The sequence below is a fragment of the Amblyraja radiata genome, chromosome 24 (assembly GCF_010909765.2).
Source record: "Amblyraja radiata isolate CabotCenter1 chromosome 24, sAmbRad1.1.pri, whole genome shotgun sequence".
Classification (NCBI taxonomy): Eukaryota; Metazoa; Chordata; class Chondrichthyes; order Rajiformes; family Rajidae; genus Amblyraja; species Amblyraja radiata.
Window position 1 is genome coordinate 15,203,835 of NC_045979.1, and position 13,188 is coordinate 15,217,022.

The window sequence follows — 13,188 nt, forward strand, 5'->3', positions numbered from 1 at the left end:
GACACGTTACGTGAGGGGCAGTCTCGCTGGAGGGTTCAGGCATACCTTCCACAGTGCCTAGGCACTGCCCATCGCTTCCTCCTTAGTGTGGTTAGCTTTGGGATGACCAGTGGCTGGGCTGGTCATGAAGAGGGGTCACTGGCTGAACAATATCGGGAGTATGCTTGAGGTACAGGATCAGGAAGAGCTGCTGGGTGTGGCCGCTATGTGGCTCCACCACTAGCGAGATGGCTTTTCAGTCTCAACTGATGGCCAGCTTACTACCTGTCTTTTCCAAAAAACCTCTCCAAGACAGGTAGCCATGAGGCGTTGGTTTTATCACGCCTCCCCTAAATTGCATTTACTCAAAGTGCCCGCCATTATTGGGGGATACATTGAGCAGCGCATTTAACCTAAATATTTTAAAAATGCATTTGGTACCCTGACGTCGGCTATCATGTCCACCTGCTCATTCCAGAAGGGCAGGGTAGTATGGCAAAACACCTGACCCTACTGTTCAACGGTATACCTCATAACTTCTGAAATGAACTCACAAACCTGCCCTCAATCTATGAAATTAACAGGACTATGAGAACGCCGACCTCATAAGCACAGATCCTGCTACCTGGCACTTACCAAACCAGTCCTAAAAAACTGGACGAAGTGTTCAAACTATTCGGCACAAGAGGGCAGAGTCTGGAATGAGCACCACACTAAACCAGACAGCAGTACCTCTACGTGTCCACCAGGGGCGTCTACCTCATGGTACTGGTGAAAGCTCGGGGCCTGCATGCCAAACCTGTAGCATTTTAGGCCACGGCCCAGAGCAGGCCCCAGGGGAAAATGTGCCACCCCCCAACAAACATCGTCCCTACAAGAACAAGGAACCAGAAACCGAAGAAAACAACAATGAAGACAGATAAGTATGGTTCCTACCATCACATAAAGGTTAAGGGTTGTACTAACAAGGGGTGGATGAATCACGCCTGGTTAGGAAGCTATCACTCTTGGTAGTTATATACCAAAAAATAAATACAAGGGGAATAGAATTAATATCTTGCCACCAATTCAGCAAGCACCCCAAGTGGTCTACCCTCCCACGATGGTGAATGTCGCACCATCGTTGATAAACCACTTGAGTATTTCACCAGGTATACCCATTCATGGGATTTGTAACTACTACCATGGATCCAAGGATACTTTATGGTAGACATCGACCTTGAAGATGCACACTATTCAGTACCTTCTCATATAAGTTTCGGATATACCGCAATTACCTGGATGGAGTAACCATGATGAGCGTTGCGGCATTTAAGTCAAAGTTATCCAGAATCAACTAGCCCTGACACTTAGAAACATTCCGTCATGGCATGTTTATATATTAACGACAAACTATCCTTGGATACAGCTTTAGCTGCATCGCTTCTCGGCCTTTTGGCTAAGATCAAGTGTAGTATCTGTTCTTATCAGTTTAATAATCTGATACGTCCCTTATCTAGGGACCATATATTAAATTGAATTTTGGAACCGGGAGATGGAATAGGGGCTTGCTCCGTCCACTCCACGCATCGACCCAGTATTGCAGTGCCTCTGGGAACGGTGCACAAAATATATATCCAGATATTTACGTTGACCATCCACAACGTTGTTATCTGGTATTCATTAAGACTATCAGTCATGGTGCATTAACCACCAATCAACTACGTGGCAAAGTAATTGGGATATAGCAGCATTACCAGCTACTGAACTTTGTACCTTTCCTATGAGCTGAGATACTAGTGTTCAAAACTATCTCCATACCTGTAATATGGGGGCAAATGGATTAATCTGTAGTGTTATCATGGAATTTATCGGCAGGAAGGATTATGGTTGTACACTTCCACCTGTTTTGAGTAACATCTTATGTGTCCTGATGTGTTACTGAGCTTGTAATACTTAATGCCAATATGAATTGACTTAAACATGTTATATATTAACTTACTTAATTCTAGTGAAGCATTTGCTCAGTAATCCACCAAATTTGCATGTTCGTTTATAAGATAACAACATCAGTGGTGGCATATACCAAACCACTTGGGCGGAGAACATCGATATTAGGGGACAATTTATTAACAATTGGAAACCGTATGTCGTCAAACATGTTTGACCATCAGTAACTCACCTATCAGGTGAGCTAAATACTGTAAACATACATTTAAACCAAAAATATTTGCTGAAATCACTAAGCAATATGGACACCAGATATCGATTCCTTATATCCAATTAAATCACCACGTACTAACTTACGTCACATGAAACCAATCTCAAGGCAGCGGCAATGGAGACATTCCCGCGTATTGAGGGGTGGGGGGAACCTAATCTCTATGTTTTCCTTTCCTTCTACCTCTTCAATAGGTACTACGGCTTCATCAGTCGGGTACTACGCAAATTACAGTGGACCAAGTCCACAATCATGGTTCCCAGTGATCCTCGACATGGTCATTAAAAGAATTGCAGAATTGGGAAGACCATTGCTGTGCTTGGATCAGGAGCACTATCAACCTGATGACAGCATTCCGTCGCATATCCTAGGGAACATACCTGAGGAGCATCAAGAAATGGTACACTGTTTCCAAAACAGGAATTACACATTCAACTATAACAAAAAACTGTACTGGAGCTCCTGGCAGGTCTTCACCACAATGAAGGACATGTTCTGTTAGCCTACTCAACTTGGGTACCGCTCACTGGTGATCAGATACAGGAGAGGTATATCAATCCATTCCCCAGAAATAGGTACACCCAAATTGGGATGTCAGTGAAATCCTGACATACCTTAGGGGATGATCACCAGCCAGGTCACTCACCCTGGAACAGCCTACCCTGAAGATGGACATGCTGGTGGCCTTACATCAACACAAAGAGCCAGCTCTCCCATCTACTGCGATGGGACAACATGGTTATAACACCAGATAGTGTCACATGCCCATTCAAGGGTTGGCCAAACAGAACAGACCAGGAACATCAGGTCCAGTCATGAAATTCCGGGCATACCCACCTGAACCACGTTTTATGTGTCATGACCCACTTAGAGATCGACACAATAAGGAATACCGAGGGAGAGGAAAAAGCCTTATGGGTCAGCCACAGGAAACCTCATGGTCGGGTGACGAGCTAAACTATCTCTAGTGGCTCAAGCAGGTACTGGGAGTTGCTGGAGTAAATACTAACGTGTATAAAATCTTATTCCACCAGAACAGCTTCCACATCAGTAACTAAGAGGATGGACGAGCCTATGGACCACATCCTGGCTACTGCAGGGTGGTCTAGGGAGTATACGTTCCAAACTTTTATAACAAACCACTGACAGAACCTGTATCGTTTGCAGAAAAAGAATCTGCAAAAAATATATAATTTAAGCCCGGGGGAGCAATTGGTCTTGTTGTTGTTAATAACACCATTATTGTTTTTACAAACAGATTCATGGTTGATTACGATAACATACTTCCTCCCTCGAATGACTTCGGCAGCGAGTGAAGTATGAACTGTTACACGGTTTGAAATCACAGAGCTTTGAAGTCTTCACGTAGTCACTCACGTGACTCCGAAGTAAAATAGTAAGATTAAACGAGAACTTACCAGTTTGAAGTTTGATCTGTATTTTATGAGGAGTTACGATGAGGGATTACGTGCCCTCCGCTCCCACCCTCATTATATGGATCAAACTAATAAATTGATGTCTCCTTATCTTTACTATGTTTACTTCAAATAACTGTGTCTATCTGTGATTCCACACCGCTGCTTGGAAGTATGCCGCGCCTGCGCACTGAGCGGGTTCTTCACGTAATCCCTCATCGTAACTCCTCATAAAATACAGATCAAACTTCAAACTGGTAAGTTCTCGTTTAATCTTACTATTTTAAGATATAGGATTTTACACTTTCAATCAACTATCCTTTTGAGTATAATTTCCTTTTCGAATGTTATTCTAGAGAGAAAACCATTGAACTCCCTAAACAGATAAAATAAAAGTGAATTCACTCCCATAAAAATGTGCTTGAATTTTATTTGTGGATCTTGTTGTACCACCCTATAAGAGATGGGAGCAGAATTAGGCCATTCATGCCATCCAAGTCTACTCCTCCACTCGATAATTTTCCCTTTTAAATCCCTTCTCCTGCCTTCTCCGTGTAACCATTGATGCCCCTACTAATCACCAACCTATCCATCTCGGCATTACAAACACCCAATGATGGACTCCACAGCCACCTGTGGCAATGAATTCCACAGATTCACCACCCTCTGGCTAAAGAAATTCATCCTGGTTGCCATTCTCACCTTTGGCCATTTTCTTGCCCATTCTCTTAACCTGCCTATATCCCTTGCATAGAACCTTCTACTCTTTGTCATGGGAAGGTTTCAGAGGAATCTGTGTGTTGTTGTACACAGAAAATGCATGAAAGTGGTCAGCTTTGCAAGTGAACATGTCCATCTGCTTGATATATTATAAAACATGATACAACCAATAATTCTTCTTTTGTAAAATTATGTTGATTTGCAGGAAGACACAGTGTTGAATTCCATTACAGTAACCACCCAGAAATAGATACTATCAACTAACTTCTTTTGCTGTCCACTAGTGGATGACTCTTAGCCAGGGAAATGTTATTTTAAATCCAACAACATGCTGATTGAATAATTGAAACAACGGCATGGACCATCACTACTGCACTAAACTAGAAAACAAAATTACATGTACAATTCAGGAATGGATCTTTAAACCACCATTTCCAATCTCTGACATGCCCGTCCTATGAAATAAACTAGACTGGCACTATATAAATATCATAAACGATGCAATATGGTTCAACTCACAATTTTGGAAATATAAACTGCTTGAACGGTTAGAATGGCAACTTGTAAGAATGTTATAGGGTGGATGAGATAATGATTGCCTTTTGATTGAAATCATGCCAGGATGTTTGAGTTTAGTTTATTGTCACATGTACTGGGGGACAGTGAAAGACTTTTGTTGCATGCTGACCAGTCCGTGGAAAGGCAATACAATACATGATTACAATCGAGCCATTCACAGTACAGATACATGATAAAGGGAATAATGCAAATGTGAATGTTTAGTGCAAGATAAATTCCAATAAAGACTGTTCAAAGATAGGCCGAGCATCTCCAATGAGGTAGATAATAGCTCATGACTGCTCTTGAGTTGTTGGTAGGATGGTTCAGTTGCCTGATAATAGCTGGGAGGAAACTGTCCCTGAATCTAGAGCTGTGCGATTTCACTTCTATACCATTTGACCGATGGGAGAGGGGAGAAGAAGGGAGTGGCAATGGTCCAACTTGTCCTCGATTATTATGGCCTTACCGAGGCAGCATGAGGTATAAATGGAGTCAATGGAAGGGAGGTTGGTTTGTGCGATGGTCTGGGCTATGTCACAATTCGCTGCAATTTCACCCTCGTGGCATCTTATTAGCAAGTGTGTGAGATAAATCTTTAAAAATTACCATAGGGTAAAACATTCACGTCCACCCTTGTATCAGAAAACTTCTTAAATACACAATCTCAATATCATATTTTAGCTACAAGTAGCACTACTGACCTGTCGATCCGCATTTGACACACTAACCCTAGAATGTCCACTTTGTTGATTTCCTTTAACTGTTGGCATCCGATACTCGTGGCAATGAAGCAGCCAGTCCTCCCTATTCCTGCACTAAAGGCAAAGATTATTGTTATTATTACAGATTTAGTAGATGAAATATACTTACTAAATGTGGAGTAAAAATAATGGAGTTAAGTTAACTGATACCACTCGAATGAAGGGCAAGGGAAGGGGAAAATATTGAACTTGTGTGTAGGAAGGAACTACAGATGCTGGTTTACACCAAAGATAGACACAAAATGCTGGAGCAACTCAGCGTGTCAGGCAGCATCTCTGGAGAGAAGGAATAGGTGACGTTTCGGGTCAAGACCCTTCTTCAGGCTGAGTCAGGGGAGAGGGAAATGAGATATGGAATGGAGACATGTTTTTTGTAACCTTCCATATCTCGTTTTCCTCTCCCCTGACTCTCAGTCTACAGGTCTCAATCCCAAAACGTCACCCATTCCTTCTCTCCAGAGATGCTGCCTGTCAGCTGAGTTACTCCAGCATTTTGTGTCTATCTTCAAAATATTGAGCCATGGATGAGCAGAAGAATCGTGATACTAGTCCGAAGAAGGCACCCGACCCAAAACACCACCTATCTATGTCCTCCAGAGATGTTGCCTGGCCAACTGAGTTACTCCAGCACTTTGTGTTCTTTTTTGATCATACCAATATGTGTAAATGACTGAATTGATGTCAATGATGCTGTGTTAGAGAAACACCCTTCAATCATGATCCATTTCACCTCGGATTGATGAATATGGTGTTGGGTAACATGGAGTCCTTCCTGTTCTTAATTAGTTTAGAGATAGTCGAAACAGGCCACAATGATTAACAATCCCTAAAACGTACAGATTTGTAGGTTAATTGGCTTCTTTAAATTGACCCTAGAGTATAGGATAGAGCTTGTGGGCTGAAGGGCCTATTCCACACTGTTTCACTAAACTAAACATTCCTCTGTGGAGCACAAAACAGAGCAAGATGACCAGGGCAAAGTAGAAGGGAATTAGCTCTCAGCAACACAGGGGAGCAGTGGTAGAGTTGCTGCCTTACAGTGCCAGAGACGCGGGTTCGATCCTGACAGTGGGTGCTATCTGTACGGCGTTTGTACATTCTCCCTGTGACCACGTGGGTTTTCTCCAGGTGCTCAGGTTTCCTCCCACACTCCAAAGACTAACAGGTTTGTAAATTAATTGGTTTGGTATAAATGTAAATTGTTTCCAATGTGTGTTGGATAGTGTTAATGTGCGGGGATCGCTGGTCGGTGTGGACTCGGTGTGCCGAAGGGCCTGTTTCCGTGCTGTATCTATAAACTAAACTAAACTATATCAGTGAAACTTGCCACAAGTCAAATCTCGGAGAAAGCCAACCAAGGACCTGAGCAGGTGGAGGAGACTAATCCCATGACATTTTATATTTTCACCTCCTACCATCTGCTACTGCAGATATTTTAGCAACACCTCTCAGCTGCCAAAGCAAGATCAGTGAAGCTCCTGTTCAGAGAGTGAAATCTTCATTTCATTCTCACTAGCTAGAAAGATGCAAGCTAAGTGAGTTGGAGGCCCTACAAGGACGGTTGCAGTTAATGGTTCAATGGTACCATATTTGTCACATGTACCGAGGTATACATTTTATACTGTATGAACTGTATACAGGTCTGTCCAAGTATCACCATACATAAGCACTAAATACATCTTAGTGGTCACATTGATTGGCTTGTATCTCGTGCCATCCTTAACACAAATGTCAATTGCTCTCATGAGTGATCAAAAGAAATATCATGCCAGTTAGCATCTGCTTATCTGGCAGCAGTCATGATACAGGAGTCAGCATTCTGTGATGTTCTTGTGTCCAACTGCATTTCAGCCAGTGGGTCCAGCAGCAATCTGGAGAACACGGATAGGCAACGTTTCCGCTTTGATCTGTCGTTTTGACACCTTATCCTTCTATATCTTGGGACTCCCCCTGCCCTGACTGTCCTCTTGACCCGAAACGTCACCCGTTCCTTCTCTCCAGAGATGCTGCCTGTCCCGCTGAGTTGCCCCAGCATTTTGTGTCTAGTTTCAGGTTAGACCCTTCTTCGGAGTCATCTTCAGAACTTCAACCTGAGATGTCGCCTAACCATGTTCTCCTGGGATGTTGCCTGATCAGCTGAGTTACTCCAGCATTTTGTGCCCATCTTTGGTATAAACCAGCATCTGCAGTTCCTTGTTATTATATTTCTGCCAGGAAGGTTTCTCACCTGCAGTGGACTACGATAGGACCCTTGTTCACAGCAATCTGCCTGCTCCTTTCCACCTCTTGCACGAGGTCCAGAATTGATTGTGCTGTATCCGGAGTCTTGTGGTCAGGCCATGAGGAGAACCAATAGTGTTTTACACTCCGAGACTGTTTAGTATCCTGGAAAAAAACGTCCGTCAATTAACCCTCTGTTCTCACAAAGCCCCACTTTTTTACTTCTCTGTGAAGATAATTACTGGTCCAAAAACAAATACTTTGCTCAAGTTTTAGTTTGAATTCAGAGATGCAGCGTGGAAACAGGCCCTTCAGCCCACCGAGTCCACACCGACCAACTATCACCTGGAGCACCCGGAGTAAACCCATGCAGTCACAGGAGAATGTGCAAACACTACAGACAGCTCCCGGAATCAAGATCGAACCTGAGTCTCTGCCGCTGTAAGGAAGCAACTCTACCTCTGCACCATTATGCTGCCCTGCTGCACCACTGTGCCACTCAAAAGTCATTGCCCTGATACTTATTTTTCCCTCCTTTTGTCCTACGCTGATCTTTACACCTCCCGTGAACAATTTTCCTGATCATGCCAATGAATATTGCTTGGAAAAGATCTGGAAAATTAATTCTCTTGCTTGAGCACCAAAACCATTTTAATTCTTCATCCCACACCTATCTAGCCTTTCTATCCATTGCTTCTTGCACTTGTACAATGAAGCACAGAACAAACCCGATGAGCGGCACCTCGTCTTTGTCTGACATGTTGTAGCCTTCTTAACTTTATATCAAATTCTTCGACTGCAGAATGTAGATGAGGAGGAATTTCTTTAGTCACAGGGTGGTGAATCAATGGAATTCATTGCCACAGATGGCTGTGGTGGCCAAGTCATTGGATACTTTAAAGTAGGAGATCAATGGATTCTTGATTAGTACGGGTGTCAGGGGTTAAGGGGAGAAGGCAAGAGAATGGGGTTAAGCCATGATTGAATGGTGGAGTAGATGTGATGGGCTGAATGGCCTAATTCTGCTCCTATGACATGAACATAAAACTATGACTTCAAGTAACTCACCCTTTCTTTCCGTCTGACCCACACCAGCCACATTAGCCTGTTACCATCTTGACATTATGATCTGTTTGGTGCAAACCTATATCTCATGCTACCCATACTAGCATCCAAATCCAAAAAACAAACCTCGATTATCAACATATAACCCAGCAGGATGAATATGGATTTCTCTAATTTCAAGTAACCATTGCATTCTCAGTCCCTCCCCAACCCTAGTCATCCTACTAGTTTAATTGTCATCCTGCTTAATTTCACTATTTGCATCTACACGTTATCACCTTTTCCAGAGCCAACAATGGACCATTTTGGGCTCCACCTTTCCTTGATCCTCACTGCTGGCTTTGATTTGTTCTTTTCATATATTTTATTAATTTGTTCTTTGTATGTTTCATACCTCTAGTTTCCCTCTCCCCTGACTCTCAGTCTGAAGAAGGCTCACCCCAAAACATCACCTATTCCCTTTCTTCACAGATGCTGCTGAACCACTGAATTAATCCAGCATGTTGTGTCTCTCTCCATTATCACCCTCTGTCTCCTATCACCACAACCAATTTTTGATCCAATAGGAGACTTTATCCTAGATCCCATGTGTCCTAACCTTCCTGACCAGCCTATCGTTATTCACATTATGCACTGGGCTTCCCTCATATTCTATGTTTGTAGTATTTCTTCCTTTAAAAATCACATGCATTAATCATTGATATCCACCCCAAATCAGATGAACGAATCATTGATCTTGTGCCTGCAAGCAACACATGTCATCAACAAAAATAGTTACTGCATTGTCAATGTTACATCAGATAGCTCAAAGAGCAATTTAGCCTATGAAGCAAATAGAAATTTATGAGCATAATGACATGAAGCATAAATACCTTTAATGTTTCATAACTTTATGGTATTCAATTCCCCCTAATATACTTTTTAACATCTGAATTGCAACATGGATAAAGACTATCTGGCCTGGTTAATCCATGCTAGCACTTTCCTCCTGTTTACTCAGTATTTCCAAAGCCCATCCCATTCCATTTCCCAATATTTCCTCTTATCTGTTTTTCAGCTAAATTTGAGATGTTGCCATTATTTCTGTTTCAATTACAGCTCACTGCATCTCTTGTTCTCTATCCCAAGCCTCATATTTTCAGTTATATTTACTCATATTTGTTTTTATCCTCATCAATTACCACCTTGTTAATGCTAATGATGAATACCATCTGCCATTCTTGATGTTAATTGTGCTAATGTAATTATTTTTCGTGTACCTTAATGATCAGATCCCGAACACTGTATCCATCACATTCCTTCAGATTTTCTACAACAAGTTCAAACCTGCCAAAGAAATCTTGCTTATCTGGCCAATAGACAACACATTTCTGAAAAGCACAAGGAGAATGGTGTTAAGTTAACATAAGGCTTATGCATTCACACGATGCAAAGGATACCGATTAAGCTTTTACAATAATAACGTTATTAAATAATAATAGTGTACTCCTAATCAATCTAGTCACCTCAAAATTAAATCAATGTTTTAGTTTTAGTTTTAGAGATACTGTGTGGAAACAGACCCTTCGGCCCACCAAGTCCATGCTAACCAGCAATCACGTGTACACTAGTCCTATCCCACACATTATGGACAATTTAAAGAAGCCAATTAACCCACAAACCTGCATGTCTTTTGGAGTGTGGGAAGAAACCAGAACACCTGGAGGAAACCCACGCAGTCAGAGGGAGAAGGTACAAACTAAGTAGAGACAGAACCCATAGTCAGGATCATAGCCAGGTCCCCATCGCTGTGCCACTGCGGTTCAATATTGTTTGGTTAAAACATATAAATTGCAGTTTATATTGGAACTAACCCTTCCCTTGTTCCAAATTGTTATCACCTGCTGCATCATAAGAGTTGTATTCTTTCCAGCCATTGACTCATCGTGTCATAGAGTCACACAATGTGGAAACAGGCCCTTCGGCCCAAATAGCTCACATCGACCAACATGTCCCATCTACGCAAGTCCCACTTGCTTGCTTTTGGCCCATATCCCTCTAAACCTTTTCTTTCCATGTACCTGTCTAATTGTATCCATGTACCTGTCTAAGCCTACAGTTTCCACACATAAGGGCATATCTGGGATTCCTAGACTCATGGGAAAACCTGCGGTATATAGGACTACATTTGGCTGAGCAGAATAAAGCTCCTGGCTTGTTTTTATTTTTTTAAAATAAACTTGGGTAATGACCGCTCGAAGAATTCTGCTTCAGCTCCACAAAATCCATGAACAGAAACCTGCCAAGATCTCAAAGCAAGACCATTCAGTACATCCTCAAAGAAAGGAAGAGCCATTTAGAAAAATCCATCCCATGTGGTCCTTAAGTCACTGCCAACCATGATCCTTTTCAGAAAGCTGCAGACACATAAATTCATAAAATCGATGGCTATCAAGATTTTGATTTTCTCCTAAATGTCATTTGTATACAATTGGCTCGGTAAGTGGAAGGTGAGAAAAGGGTGGATGATATTAGAGAAGAGGTGGTAACAGTGAGTAGGTTGCAATGGCCCTTATTTATGATATCTCTACAATAACCTCATATCACCTTGAGTTTGACCACGATACAACAATTTCTTGCTCAATTAATTATTTTCCTCAGAATTGACATTTGTGAAAAATTATATTACCATGAATCTTGTAACTAAGTTATGATCAAATCCGCCCACATACCTCATTCTTCTCCTTTAGCTTCGTTATCATCACAATTATTGGACAATCTTCTTGCCAGACCATCTCCCAGAAGTCAGTCACAGTATTTACCATGGGGCCCTGAGTAGCAATGTAAGCTTTCTCCTTTTCTCCGTATCCCTACATCAGTACCATAAGCAAAGACAATTATAATCAGAAGTAAAGAAATGTTGGCAACTCTAACTAATTTGGTCAACTGGTTTAAATTCTATAGAAAATCTAAGTCGGACCGTGTTCACACTTACAGGCAAAAACTGTAAAATAAATAGTGCGTAGGAATGAATTGGCATTATGGCACAAATAGTCCACTGGGTGGCGCCTTGCTGGGGGAGTTGCGGAAACATTTTCTAACCTCTTACCTTGACGGAGATGTGATTTTTTTCCATATCGTATCTCCGTCGCACGGCAGCCTAACTTCGAGGAGTTGGTGGCCTTTGCTGGAGACTGACTTTGAGGGCTCCACCGCGGGAGCCTGCGGACTTAACATCACAGAGCTCGCGATCCTTGTTGGGGATCGACTTTGTGGCTGCAACCATGGGTACCTGTGGACTTTAACATCGCGGAGCACGCGGTCTCTGGTTAGAGACAAATTTCGGGAACTCCAAGCCGCAGGAGCTCCGACTGCCTCAAAGCGGGAGCTTCGATTGCCCCGATGCGGAGGCTTCGATCGCCGGCTGTGGGAGCTTCGATTGTCCTGAGGAAGAAGATTGGACTCTATTGCCTTCCATCACAGTGAGGAATGTGGGGAATCCTCTGTGGTGGATGTTTATGTTAACTTTTATGTAGTTGTGCGTCTTGTTGCTTTTTTTAGTATGGCTGGATGGTAATTTGCATATCATTGTACCTTAATTGGTACACGTGACAATAAAAGTTAATTGAAACCTTTGATAATGGAACAAAAGGAATTCCTTATCCATCCAAGACAGAGAACAAATAAATAAGATGTCTTAATTCATATTAAAAACAATGTATGTTTTTCTGTTTACTTTCTGTTTACATTTACAGGTAAAAGTACTTTGTATATTGGAAATAGAAAGGGAATGGGTGGACGAGACTGGATTGACTTTGGAAGCATCAAAGATAGATCATGGTAGATCAACTCATGTTTAAATTGTACACAAAGTGCTGGTGGAACTCATTGGGTCAGTTAACTTCTGTGGAGGGAATCAATAAACACTGTTTTGGGTTGGGACCTTTCTTCAGAATTATCTTAAAGTAAGTTTAAATTGAGGAAAAATCTATAATGGACACTAAAATAACTCTGTTTTTTGCACTTTTCTTCTTTCCTTATCTAACCCCTTTGCCTCCTTTTCATCTCGAGCCTTTGTCCACCCATCTGTTAATCAAAACCCTCCTCACCTGTATCCACCTATCACTTGCCAGACTTTTTTCCATCAAGACCTCTTTTCCATTTGGCCCATCAAGTCTACTCCACGATTCAATCATGGCTGATCTATCTTTCCTTCTCAACCCCACTCCCCTGCCTTCCCCCTATAACTGCTGACAGTCATACCAATCAAGAATCTTTCAATCGCTGT

The 13,188-nt window shown here is 42.1% G+C and overlaps 1 protein-coding gene and 1 non-coding gene across 3 annotated transcripts in view; one reads left to right on the forward strand and one right to left on the reverse strand.

The window, feature by feature from the left end:
- ptpn7 (protein tyrosine phosphatase non-receptor type 7) overlaps positions 1-13,188 on the reverse strand; it is a 72,105-nt gene that overhangs the window by 2,409 nt on the left and 56,508 nt on the right. For both annotated transcript variants that reach the window (XM_033042480.1, XM_033042481.1), the window contains exons 7-10: positions 11,633-11,770; positions 10,181-10,291; positions 7,864-8,021; positions 5,577-5,690 (exon numbers count right to left, since the gene is read on the reverse strand). In XM_033042480.1, the coding sequence (XP_032898371.1) occupies positions 5,577-5,690; positions 7,864-8,021; positions 10,181-10,291; positions 11,633-11,770 (521 nt within the window). The remainder of the gene's footprint in view (positions 1-5,576; positions 5,691-7,863; positions 8,022-10,180; positions 10,292-11,632; positions 11,771-13,188) is intronic.
- On the forward strand, positions 1,398-1,589 carry LOC116987108. Its single transcript, XR_004415648.1, has one exon. It is a non-coding gene; the product is annotated as a U2 spliceosomal RNA (small nuclear RNA).